This window comes from Panicum virgatum, chromosome 3K, assembly GCF_016808335.1.
Source record: "Panicum virgatum strain AP13 chromosome 3K, P.virgatum_v5, whole genome shotgun sequence".
NCBI classification, from domain to species: Eukaryota; Viridiplantae; Streptophyta; class Magnoliopsida; order Poales; family Poaceae; genus Panicum; species Panicum virgatum.
Genome location: NC_053138.1, coordinates 21,261,068 through 21,274,569, shown reverse-complemented (window position 1 = coordinate 21,274,569; position 13,502 = coordinate 21,261,068). Strand labels below are relative to the sequence as shown.

The 13,502-nt window shown below is 45.3% G+C and overlaps 1 protein-coding gene across 1 annotated transcript; it reads left to right on the top strand.

The window, feature by feature from the left end:
- The first annotated feature begins 2,322 nt into the window (after positions 1 to 2,322).
- On the top strand, positions 2,323 to 12,822 carry LOC120700715. Its single transcript, XM_039984953.1, has 19 exons — positions 2,323 to 3,133; positions 3,311 to 3,386; positions 3,701 to 3,760; positions 3,865 to 3,934; positions 4,012 to 4,116; positions 4,497 to 5,118; positions 5,198 to 5,391; positions 5,472 to 5,580; positions 5,717 to 5,865; positions 6,003 to 6,208; positions 7,608 to 7,666; positions 7,834 to 7,981; positions 9,573 to 9,780; positions 9,912 to 9,969; positions 10,075 to 10,179; positions 10,981 to 11,038; positions 11,686 to 11,858; positions 11,997 to 12,054; positions 12,135 to 12,822. Exons 1-19 carry the CDS (start codon positions 3,104 to 3,106, stop codon positions 12,428 to 12,430), a joined length of 2,784 nt encoding a protein of 927 aa, XP_039840887.1. The 5' UTR covers positions 2,323 to 3,103; the 3' UTR covers positions 12,431 to 12,822.
- The last annotated feature ends 680 nt before the right edge of the window (positions 12,823 to 13,502 follow it).

The following is a 13,502-nucleotide window of genomic DNA, read 5'->3' as shown; positions in this document are numbered from 1 at the left end:
AGGCGGCACAGCGGTGATGCGACGGCACGGGCAGGCGGGCGTGGGGTAGGCGGCGCTGTGCCAAGGTCGCCGGTGCTGTGCGTGCGCAGGGCGTCGGCGCGTGCGGCGAGGCGGGATGGGACGCGTCGGGCAGGCGGCGACCCGGAGCAGGCGGTGCTGTGCGGCCGTCAACGGCGGCGGTGTGCGTGTGTGCGGGCGGGGCGGTGTGCGTGCGTGCAGGCGGGCTGGTGCCGTGGCTCGATGTGCCGCGGCGAGCGCGTGCACGCGCACGCGTGCACTCGGCCGGCCTGGGCGCGAGGTCGGGGAGCAAGGCCGGTCGGCGTTCGCGTGGGTGGTGCGCGTGAGGAGCGGCGTGGTGCGGCGTCGTGGTGTGCGCGATGAGCGCGTGTGCGGGGCCGAGAGCGTGGGCGAGCAGGCGGCCGGTGGCGAGGGCACGGCGCGGCTCAGGTGCAGCGGGGGCGTGGCCAGAGGGAAAGGAGGCGCGCATGGGGAGGGGGGTGAGCGGAAGGCGGCCGGTGGCGAGGTGCGGACCGGGGCGAGCGGGCGTTCGGGGGCGCGCGGAAACGAGCCGAGCAGGAGGGGGAGGCCGGGCCGGGCGGCGCTCGGGAGCAGAAAGGGAGGAGGAGGGAGGAAGGGAAAAGGAAAAAAAAGAAATGGGAAAAAGAAAAAAGAAAAAGAAAAAGGGGAGGGGAAAAAAGAAAAAAGGGAGACACATCGGCGCCGATCGCGGCGATTGGTCGCGCGTGGCCGACCGGTGGTCGGGCGGCGCGGGATTGGACAGCGGCGAGGAAAAAGAGAGGAGTACGGCCCGCGGAAAAAAGGTGGAACGATGAAGTCGGGTATCGGGACGGCGGAAAGCTCTAGGGGGAGAACTTAGGGTTTGAGCTCAACGAAGAAAAATATTTTTAGCAAGTGATTTATTTTAGTGAATTTTGGGATGTCACAGACGCCTAGTTCCACCTAACAACACATATTTAAAAAGAAATTACTAGTATCGTGATCTCTCGATGCTCTAGAGCTCGCTGGCAAAATAACAGGTTGGTACTATTACATATTTGGGAAAAGTCCGGTTTATACTCTCCAACTATCACAAAAGTCCGATTTTCAACCTTCAACTATGAAACCGGACAACATAGGCCATCCAACTGTCAAAATCGGGCAAATTTGGCCCCTGGGGTGGTTTCGAAGGTGGTTTTCCATTTTGTGAGAATTAAAAATATTTAATTTTACACTAAAAAATTTATAAGTAATTTATTTTAAGTCAAAAAAATATGAAATAGGTATCAAAAGTTTTCTAAAAATGTAACGTATCTATTATCACATGACTTGTGAGCTATTCAGTTCTATTTTTTTATGTTCATAATTTTATGTCTATTATTTTTAATAACTAAGATTCAAATAGAGCAATAATTGATAGGTTGCATTTTTAGAAAAAATTTTGGTAGTGGTTTATATTTTTTTGATTCAAAGTGAATTAGTTTTGATTTTTTAGATCTAATTAGATCTATTTAATTTTTTTAGAAAATACAAAACCACCAAGGCCCAAATTTGTCCGGTTTTGACAGTTGGATGACCTATATTGTCCGGTTTTACAGTTAAAGGTTGAAAATCATACTTTTGCGATAGTTCGAGGGTGCAAATTAGACTTTTCCCTATATATTTCAAAATATATGTCGTTTTGGCTTTTCTAGATTCATATTATTTGCTATGCACATAGATATAATATATGTCTAGGTCTATAGCAAAATATATGAATCTAGAAAAATGATCATATTTTGAAACGGAGAGAGTACAAAATAACGTGATCCTCGTCTTATCCTTCTCTCTCTGAATCTTTACCTGGGATCATCTAGACTGGTGAAGATTATACCAAAAAAAAATTTTGGTAGTTGCCAGGACAGTGGCGGCAGTGGTGTTTTTTTTGTTAAAAAAAAACTAACGGCAGTGGTGTAAAGCCCGCAAGGACAGGGTTGACCGAAGGCACCCTCGTCCTGGGCTCCTCGCGACCTTCAAGGCTTCAACCCCCCCCCCCCCCCCCCCCAGGCGGCCAGGTCCCCGGCCCAACCGTCCCCCCGCTTCGCCCGCGCAACCCAATCCGACGCGCCGCACGTGCGCCGCTCGAGCGCTCTCGCGCCTCGCCTCGTCCTCCTCCTCCTCTCCTCGCGGTCAACCACCCCCACCCGCTCGAGACCGTGCCCGCGACGCGCCTCTGCGCCCGTAAACAATTTTGCCCGCCCCCCCCCCCCCCCCCCCCCCCCCCAAGAAATGCCGTGGAACCGCGCCGGCCCACGCCCCGCTGTACAGTGTCGCGGCCGAGTAGTTTAATCCCCGGGGGAGGGGGCCGACCCGGATGGCCGTGCCCTCGTCGGGTTCCTGCAGACCCAGCCCCGGCTTTGAGGCGCCCCTCCGCCGCCGCCGTGGCCCTTTCTGGTTGCGTCTGGGAGGAATGGTTGCGGAGTTGGTGGATTCTCCGCTGGGGTTTTAGGAGGATTCCGGCGGTCCGTGCTCTCGGCCGGGGTGAGTGGAGCTCCGAGGTTCTGGCCTGCCGGGTGGCCGGATTGGGCGCTGGAGCTGCTAATTGGTGCGTTTCTGCTGCTGCGAAACCTATAGATTCACGATGTTTTTCTCTCGTGTCTCTTCTCGTTGCTTCTGTTGTTTATTGCGTTCTGAATTCGAGAACGGTTGGATTTTGAAAGGGCCATTCTTCGTTGAGGGACTTGTGGACGTAATGTTTGATTTTTTTTATGTGAAAAATTGTATCTTTTTGTTAGTTTTGCGGTGTTTTCATGTTGTCGTAGTCGAACAGCGGAGGAACTTGGTTTCGAATAACGGTCTGGATCCGGCGTAGTTTTCGTACTTGTTTGAGAAAAAGTGAAGTTTTCGTACAACCGCTCCTTTTTTATATATATTTCCTATCAGAATTCCATGTGTATGCTTCTTTTCTCTGCAGCTAATATCTGGATTTCTCAGTTAGTTTCATGACTTATTACACTTGTCATAGCCTTGATGATCTGTTATCAGCCTTGGATTCTATTAAATCATTTGTTCAGGGTTAAAGTTTGGGCGGTAAAAGCTGCCATTGTTCTTCTGACTTGAAAAGGGAATGGCTTTCCCAGATGATGGAAAGATGAAGGTATGTGTTGATGTGCCTATTGTTCCACCTCTGTTCATAGATCGTGATCATATCCTTTCTGAATTTTCTATCGTCGTTCCTTTCCCCCTCTATTTGTCTAGGTAATTCTTGAATGCATTCGCATGATTGTAATTAAATGAAGCACTTGACTCAAAAGTGTTTTGTTTTGTACTATAGGGCTGTCAGCCAAAGCTTTTTGGGACAAAAGATAAGAAAGTCGTTAAGAAGACAGACCGTGCAAGCTGCTCCACAGGTTAGTTCATCATCTTTCTTTTGAAAAACTCTGTCAGCACTCAATGTCCACTAGTACGTTGATAAATGGCAACATATATCTTAAGATAGCTTTATGAAATTTCATCCTATCTGTATTGAAAATGGTTATAAGTTTGAACTTTGGTTTGTACAAAATTTTGAAGTTCTGAAATGAAATGAAGAGATCCAAGAAATTCAAATATGGTGCTGCACTAAATCTCTTCGTTTCAGGCTGTTGACATTTTGTCTAATCTGCATTCAGTACAACTTTGCTAATTTATCTTGATTACTTTCATATTCTCTTGTCTATTGTAGCAAAATGTGGATCAAGTAACTCGAAGTCACCATCTTCGTCCCCCTTCAGGAAACTTTCAGGTTGATTTCTATCCAATTTGCTCCATTGCTAACTCTACTAACGGTACATATTTAATTTGATTGGCTTATTTTTATTTGTATTTTCGTGGATTAAATGGAAGCAGAAGTTAGGAGCATACGCCTCAGCCATTTTCTAAGCCACTCTTCAAACTCTACGAAATATGAACATATCAGGTCAGAAAATTAACCTTGCTTGTTCAGTTATACATGAAAACAAGAACAGTTTCTCAACTCTTTAGTTCCTTGTTTAGGATATTTGTCTCCACGTGGAATGTTGGAGGAAAAGCACCTACCGCTGAGTTGAAACTGGATGACTTTCTTCCTGCTGATGACCATTCAGATATTTATGTTTTAGGGTAACCATTCTCATATAACTCACAATTTTATCCATGTCAATATTGTTAATCGCGGTGCTAAAATTTTCTCAGAGAAATTCCTGTATTTCATTAAGGAGACAGTGTTACAAAACAATTACAAGGAACAAATAAAGAAAACAAAAAAGAAACAAAGAGCAGGAGGGAGAAGCCAACTCCAGGATACACATACATTTAGTATTCATTATATCTTGGACTTTCTTGATTTCTTAGATTTCATAATCTCTTTGACTACTGAGATTCTGGACTTATTTGTGTTTTCCAAAATGACTTTAATGTTTCTGTCAATGCTTAGAATTTGTTTTATTGCTTAACCCAACAGAAGATGCCATCATATCGTTCCTTATTTAATCTTTTGACAGATTTCAGGAAATTGTCCCTCTCAATGCTGGTAATGTACTTGTGATAGAAGACAACGAACCAGCTGCAAGATGGCTTGCTCTTATAAACCGTGCGCTAAATAGACAAGTTGGCACTGATGCTGATATTTTTCAGAATAAACCATCTCCCTCCCTTGATTCAACCTCATCCCAATCAACGCCAGGCCTTGATGCTTCATCCTCCAACCGTTCAAGAACAGCTAGCGGTTCTGTAATCTTCCAAAAGTCCTTGAAATCCATCAGGAAATCTTACATGCCATCCCGGAGAAAACAGCTTAAATTCTGCAATTGCCCGGTGGAAATGGCCAAAAAGTCCTACAAGGATGCTTGCTTTCGGTGCCCACAAGCATATGCTAATGAAATGGACTCTTCTGAAGAGGATGAATTGGATGACAAATTGAATGATATATTTGGCCTAAGTGATGATGGCGTTACTTCGGCTGCTTCTGCCTCCAGGGACCAGCTTAAGTATAACCTCATATCTTGCAAACAAATGGTTGGTATTTTTGTCACAGTATGGGCAAAGAAAGAGCTAGTGCAGCATATAGGCCATTTGAGAACGTCCTGTGTTGGTCGTGGAATAATGGGATATCTTGGAAACAAGGTAAGAACCAAAAAGGAATATCTAAATGTATTTCATATACTGTGCCGTAAGTCCCTTAAGTGCTTGCTTTTTGATTCAGGGATGTATATCAGTAAGCATGACACTGTATCAGACGAGCTTTTGTTTCATCTGCAGCCATTTGGCTTCAGGTGAGAAAGAAGGAGATGAGTTGAGGCGGAATATAGATGTGTTAGAGATTCTGAGGCTCACACAATTTCGGAGGATTTGTAGAAGATCTGGGCGAAGAATCCCTGAGAGAATTCTTGACCATGAGTAAGAAGTCATGCTGCAAATGTTTGAAATGGTTATTTTTGCCATCTGTTTTTTTTTAATTCACCTTATGTGTATTTCAGTCGGGCAATATGGTTGGGGGATCTGAACTACCGTATTTCCTTGAGCTATGAAGATACCAAGAAACTTCTGACTGAAAATAACTGGGATGCCCTTTTTGAGAAGGATCAGGTGAGTTACTGAAAATAGAGCACCTTCTTTTTTATAGGAAGACTAGTTATGGATTGATAAAGCAGCCAATGTTTTTATTTTATATTCAGGTTAAATGATACTACAATTTACTAACATTTCGCACATATTTTCTTAGCTCAATATCCAGCGTGCGTCTGGAAGAGTGTTCAAGGGGTGGAGTGAGGAGAAGATATATTTTGCTCCCACATACAAGTACTCTTGCAACTCTGATTCTTATGCTGGAGAGACAGCCACATCAAAGAAAAAGAGGAGAACCCCAGCCTGGTAACTACAATAGGCTGCATGTGTTATTTCATTTTTCTTCCATGCCAACTACTGGTCTAATGTATTACCTGTTCAATCAACTATGCCATGATTAATATCATACAAGTTATCAACCGCCTAGTGTTCCACATGTTCAGGTGTGATAGAATACTATGGCATGGAGATGGTATTGCTCAATTATCCTACTTCCGAGGGGAGTCTAAATTTTCAGACCACCGTCCTGTCTGTGGAACCTTTATCGTGGATGTTGAAATGCTAGATGGCAAATCAAAACGGCGCTCATCAAACACTAACATTAAAATCGGTGCTGAAGAGCTGTTACCGAGAAGTAAGCACAGCAAAGGTATGTTTCTTCTTGATGTTTTATTAATCTCTGCAGCAATCTGTGTTTCCTTAAGCAACACACAAAACATCATGAAGTCGAGTAACGCATACTTGCATAGTCATGACTAACTACTATTCTGGATATGATACTGCAGGTGCCAGAACCTAAATCACCAATTAGATTTTTGTGTGACTCACGAAAACACGATACCACGGAACCTACACAAGGAGACAGGTATCTGTTTCTCAGGGAAATTTTGTGCAACCAGAGAGATGCGATTGGAGATCGTATGATTGTTTTGTTGTACAGCAAATGTAATCAGAGTACAGTTTCAAAAGAAGCAGTTAGTCATATATTGTATACCTCAAATACCTGTAAAATTCCCCCCCACAACATTGGCTCGTTTGCTTCCAATATAGCAGCCAAATCATGGTTTTCTGTTCAAAGTTTGTATTTTTGACCTTTGTAGTTTGTAGCTGTGTCAAGTTTTGAGTCTTCCAGGAACTGAATCTCACTGAAAGGAAACGCTCTTTCGAAGTGTACAATATGACATTCCCTATCTGTTACTTGATTCTTAACTACTGTGAATGGATGAAACACTGGCGGTTTATCTGTGCTTAGAGCAACTCCAATTGTTTGGCAAAAGGACTTGGCATCCTAGAATTTTGCCAAATACTCTAAAAAGTAGTCTCCAATCGTTTGGCATCCCGGTTGGCAAATTTGGTAGAGTTGGCAAAATCTTCGCTGGCGAGCGTATTTTTGCGCGCATCCTCCCCCGCGCTAGCGTGACCGGTTTTTTTCGCGCGTGAAATTTCCCTGCGGCACTTCTCCTGCGCACGCGGTTTTTTTTTCGCCGATATCCCTCCGTCTCCTTCCTCTCCAGCGCCCAGACGATCGCAGCGAGGGGAAGAAAATCATCCGTCTCCCGTCTCCCGTCCAGGCGCCCAGACGATCGCCGCGAGGGGTCAGGTACGCCTCCATGGACCTTTGTCTGCCTAGGGTTGTGGTCATCTCCCTCCATTGATCTCTTGCTGCCGCCATGGATGGAGCTTTTGAAACCCTAGGTACCGATTTGCTAAAATCCCATGGAAGGGACAGTAGAAGTACCGATCCTTGCATACTAGTTGCATTTGCCTAGGGTTCATTTGTTTTGTTTAATGAATGCGGATGTCCGCTAGCTGCATCAGGTTTATGCGTCTGAATTTTGGATCCTTTCATGGGAATAATAAGTGAATCTGTGAATGGATGTGTGAGAGCAAAACTGTCCATGTTGGAGCTTACTTCACGGCTCTTTTCTCCATGGATGATTTGTGTTGGGCTGCTAATCGAGTGACAGTTAACTATGCCTAACTTTTCTCTGTTCTTTCCTGCCCCTGACGACGTACGCGTCCTATATAAAGCCATCCCTGCATTGCAGATTTTGGCCAGGAAGAAGTAGCTGCTACTTGCACTGGCCAGGAAGAAGCCATCCCTTGGGTAATTGGCCTTGTTGTCCAGTGACCCATCTACTTGATCAGGCTACATCTAGAATTCTAGATCGATGATAGTAGTAGTACTAGTACCGATCCCTGTACTAGATCGATGTACTTTTATCTATTGTTGTTGTAGAGTAAACTAATTTGTATTTTTTTTTATACTCATAGATGGATGGAGATGACTTTTTGTCAGATATTCTTCTGGATGATGATAACGATGATGCTGTTGTTGGTTCGGATGCCATGAACATTCCGAGGACACAAGAAATTGAGAGTGTCCAGGAAGTTGATCAAGTTGAAGTTGAGGTGCAGGCAAGTGGAGCTAGAAAGGGATCCAAGAGGACAAAAAATTTTGACCCAAAGAAAAATAAAGTTATATGCTCAGGATGGTTGAACATCAGCAAAGACCACATTCATGGGGCCAATCAAACAAAAGAAGGTTTTTGGAAGAGAGTGCATGCCTTCAGGCATTAGTTAAGTTGGGTCCACTTCTTTGGGTTTTGGCAAGTGAGATTTGCCAAACGATTGGAGAGGGGTTTTAATTGTACTTGGCAAAACTATTGGAGAGTTGGCAAATCTCAACTTTTACCAAGTGAGATTTGCCAAACGATTGGAGTTGCTCTTATATCTTGTTTTTAAAAATCTTTTTTTAGAAAGAGTTCACCCTGCTTTTATAGAAAGCATATAAGTCGTTAGAACCAGTCACGACCGCGGGTACCAGTTTACAAGAGAGCTTAACAAGTCACAGTAACGAGCCATGGACCAGCTTACCAAACGAAAAACTAACAGTCCATAGCAGACAAAAGTGAAAAAGAAACGACAGCAAAACTAAAGGAAGTCCCATGTCTCCAGCTCAGCTCGGACATTACCCCGTAACAACACCTTCCATCTCTGCAAAAAAAAATTGATTCGGAAAATATTATCGTTTGGTGATCTAATAAACACCCCCTCAATCGCCATCTTATTTCTTGCGTTCCACAACGCCCACATGACTGTGGCCCAGAACTGTGATTTTAAGGTCATGTTGTCTACATCATGTAGGAACCCAATACTCCAAGAAATCTTGCAAAGATTTAGGGCCCCTATTCCACCGACACCTCCAGGGCTTCTCTTATACACCCCCAAGCAAACTTGGCAATTGGGCAGACAAAGAAAATATAATCTACCGTCTCCGGCACGTCGTAGACGACACATCTCTCATTTCCTTTCCACTTCTTACGCTTCAGGGCCACCCCTGTCTGCAGCCGCCCTTGACATGCTAGCCAAAGGAAGATTTTGATCTTAAGAGGAAGTTTGCACCTCCAGATCCGTCGCATCTGGCGTCGTTCAGCAGCCTAGTGTTCAAAATCCCAAGGCCCCCAAAGTCTTTACACAGGCACACATGTTCCCATTTAACCATATGATACTTAAATTTCTCCACATCCCTCCCTCTAGAAGAACTGAGATTTGACCACATCAATCTGGTGATGTACTTGTTCATTCAAAAGGTAGACTCCCGTAGTGTAAATAGGCATGCTGCTCAAGGATGAGTTGGTTAAGGTCAGCCTCCCCAATAAGAAAGGTTTTTTTTAAAAAAATCATTTTTCTTCTGTTAATTAATAATCGAGCAAATCGGACCAGGTGGCTAAGAAATTGTTCGTAGGAATTGACCAGCCAAGGCAGGGGCCTGCGTGGCGGTCAGACCTTTGGTAGTTGGGTTTGCCTGCGGTCGTTTGCGCACGTTTCCTCTGGCGCGCGGGTGGCCGTTCGATCGACGGGGCGGGGACTCGAGCGGCGGGATCTGTCTCTCTAACGTGGCGACCACTTCCAACGGGCCACTCACCGCCGCCGTGCTCGCATCACCGCGCGCCGCCGCACGCCTCTCTTCCCTCTCTCTTCCTCCGGATCAGGAGGAGCAGGTGGGTGAGTGAGGGATCTCTCCGTTGCAATGGCGGCGTGTTCTCCATGGGCAGGGGACCGCCCTCCTGCCCTCGCGCCGCGGCTCCTCCTCGTCTCCCTCCTCACGCTCCTCGCCGACCGCTGCGGCGCTGCCCGGGCTGGCGGCAAGGGCAGCTCGGTGTACCCAGCGGCCGTCGTGTACCCGCACCACTCGCGCCAGATCTCCTGGAAACCCAGGTAGGCAGGCAGCCGCCCATCCCCAACGATCGATCGTTTGTTTTCTGCTTGTTTGCCCGTCTCGAACTCTCGATTTCATCGAAACCGGATGAGCTGACTGATGCGGGAGCCATGGCGCCTGTACGGCACAGGGTGTTCCTGTACCAGAACTTCCTCAGCTACGACGAGGCCAACCACCTCATCTCCCTCGTCAGTGCCACTCTGCCGCCCCCAGTCCACAGAACGCTTGTCTCTGATGTCATGAAAGCCCGGAATTGACTGGATTTTGGGATTTCTTCATCTGCGTTTCTTCAGGCTAGAGCGGAGCTCAAGAGGTCGGCAGTCGCCGATAACATGTCTGGCAAGAGCACGCTCAGCGAAGTCCGTACCAGCTCCGGCACCTTCCTCAGGAAAGGCCAGGTAAGACCCTTCTTACTATCCTACTGCCTCTTTACTTTTCCTCTTTGGTATTGCCTCTGCAACGCAAAAGTTAGAATCCTCTTCTACATCATCAGTATGCCTAAGTATTGCTCAATCATACTGCACCCTCTCTAACAGAGGGTATCTCACTACTTCGATGATCACAAACTATGCTAAAATAAGGAATTTTTAATGGACACATTTTCCTGTTGTTACGGTATATGCCACCTTGTATTCGAAGCAAGCTAGATTGCATAGGCCGCCCTTTTGTATACAAAATATTGCTAAAGAGGGGGAAGCAGAAACAAAAAATGCCACTGTGGTTGAATGGATGAGCATGGGGAGTTCTGAAACATTCTATAATACTTTCCTCTATATTTTTACAATTTGACAAATACACCAGCAGTTTTCTAAAATATATGACCTTTGGGACAAGCTAATTGGTTTATTTTTGAAACCAAATTAGCTCTGGATGCGCATTCATTTTCCAACTCGTAGGTAGGCAGTGAAACAAGTCTTAAGATTGATCTGGTCTATCAGTGGATGCTGAGATCTCTTTGCATGTTCATTTGGACGAAAGATTGAATTTGGGTTTATCTTATAGGGATTTTTAATTACGTGAAACATGCTAGGTGGGGGTCACTCTGCTGTTCATATACACAGATTTTCTTTAGGCATCAAATATCTCTTAGTCCTATGATTAATTGTAGTTCGAGTCCAAGAGTACAGTAGTCGGCTGTTGAAACATTTTATTTGTTTACATGGTTATTTCTTGATGAACAGTGATGCTCAAATGTGTAGGATCCAATTGTTGCGGGTATAGAGGACAAAATTGCTGCATGGACATTCCTTCCAAAAGGTTGTGGCTCTCAATCTCTCATTAAGGAAGTAATACTGTACTTCTATATTCTTGCAACTTTGGAGGCTCAAAACTCATAATAGAACATGTTTTGCAGATTATATTTGGCAATCTTATTTCCTTTCTGGAATTATATGTAGTTCGTGTCACAAGTTACATGATAAGAGTACCTTGCAATTTCAGCAGATATTGCAGGAGGACATCATCGATGGGTCGAATCTTTCCTTCCATTTAATGGCTATAGAAATTCGCAACCCATTATTTCTCTGATCATTTTATTGAGTGCTCTAGAATGGCTATTAACGTTAGTTGGCTGCATGCGTGTATCAATAGTAGCTTCAAATCTGCTGCATACTCTACCTAAATAAGCAAGGCAAGTCCTTTAGTGCCAAGCTATATTACCTGATTCTGAGGATTAGCTTATCAAAGGTTACCTAAATAGTAGATTCATGCGTCTGTTCTAACACTTATAAAAAATTCTGCTCCGATAATAGAATAAGTTATTTTGACATTTTTCCTTGTTGCCCTTCTGTTTATATTTTCCAATCTCGTGTATAGGTTGGACCTTCCAGAAGAATAAAATATATGTATTGCTTTTTGAGTGATAATTTTGAGTATTTTGCTTATGGGTGCTCTATTGTAATCAGAGAATGGTGAAGATATCCAAGTCCTAAGATATAAGCATGGGGAGAAGTATGAACCACACTATGATTACTTCACTGACAATGTTAACACTCTCCGTGGTGGTCATCGCTATGCTACTGTTCTTTTGTACTTAACTGATGTAGAAGGAGGGGAAACAGTTTTCCCCTTGGGCGAGGTAATTTTTCTTTTAGTTTTGTGGTGGTAGCACTTAAGAAAATGGTTCACATTTTTTCTTGGGTACATGCGTCTCTTATGCACATTCGCAGCTTATTTGAGGTCTCATATTAGACAATTCTCTGTGGATTTCTGAAAGGAGTTTGACGACGCTAAAGATGCAACCTTGTCAGAGTGTGCTCAGAAAGGCATTGCAGGTATACTTTTCTAACCAGAGTGGTTTTGGGTATTCCTAACTTTGGTATACTTCTCAATGGATATGCAATTTCTTCCCCAGTGAAACCACGAAGAGGGGACGCCCTCCTTTTCTTCAACCTTAGCCCAGATGGCACCACCGATTCAGTGAGCCTCCACGCTGGATGCCCGGTCATAAAGGGCGAGAAATGGTCAGCTACAAAGTGGATCCGTGTGGCATCGTTTGACAAGGTACATCACACACGAGGCAATTGCACCGACGAGAACGAGAGCTGCGAGAAATGGGCAGCTCTGGGAGAGTGCATAAAGAACCCAGAGTACATGGTGGGAATCGCAGCGTTGCCCGGTTACTGTCGGAGGAGCTGCAACGTGTGTTAGCAACTTAGCGTCAGGATACGAGAAAGTGGGCTCATTGGAACCGTCTACCTTGACTCAAGGAACAGGTTACACCGAGTTGATTCACAAGGTTTGGCCTGGATTCTACCGTTTTATTCTTTTGCTGCTCCTGATTAGATACTGGTTCTTCAGTGGTAACCAGGCAGGAGCCGAAAGACAACTCTTTGTTAGTGCTTACCACATAGTTGTATCCACAGTCTATGCTGGATGGAGATGTATTCAGAACAAGTTTAGTGCAGTATGATTTACTTATTTATTAGATTGCGTTGTGTCTGCTTGATCATAATTTGTGCCAGAATTCAAAAACAACTGGATCCATTGTCATCTGTAATCTTTCTTGATGAGTGGTGTAAATTTTCCGGTAACCCCGCAAATCCACGAGGCAATATCTATCCAACCCTACAACTTGTGTATTCTTTGTGCTTTATTTATGGCAAGCAGCAAGTGTAGGCTGTATTGTACAGATTGTAGGCTGCTGCCCTGGCCAGAGCGATGGACCACGAGGAAGAAGATGAAACTGCGAATACAGCCATTGATGGCCGTCCCGGAGGCGAAGGTGTTGCTCTCACGATCTGTACTCTTATGTAGTACATCAGCTGAAGAAAAGATATGCTCCCTCCTCCTCCGTCCCTGTTCAGGCAGGCTCCTGAATGGATCCAGGTTTTCTGAATTGTCTACCCGAAACTCCTACTCACATGCACGATAACGGATAGGTTCAGAAAGTTGGAAACTGAATCCTGAGCCTGACGCATCTGGCCATCCCATGAATCCTCTTCCCGCGCCACCTTTTTTCCTCTTTCTCGGTTTCTCCACGCATCCGCCCAACCAAATCCTGACCGCACCTGCACAAAATCTTGTTGGACGCTTGCCCGTAACCACAGCGCCTGGCCTGGCGACCGCAGCGGAAAAAGGCTTCTCAGTGCCGTCACATGGGATGGGAGCGCCGCCCATCAAAGCGGCGTTGGGGAATTCAATGGGCACCAACGGACTGGCGTGTTCGTCCATTCACCTGACGTGGTCTGGGCAATCAATGCCGGCGAGGACGGCCGCGCTC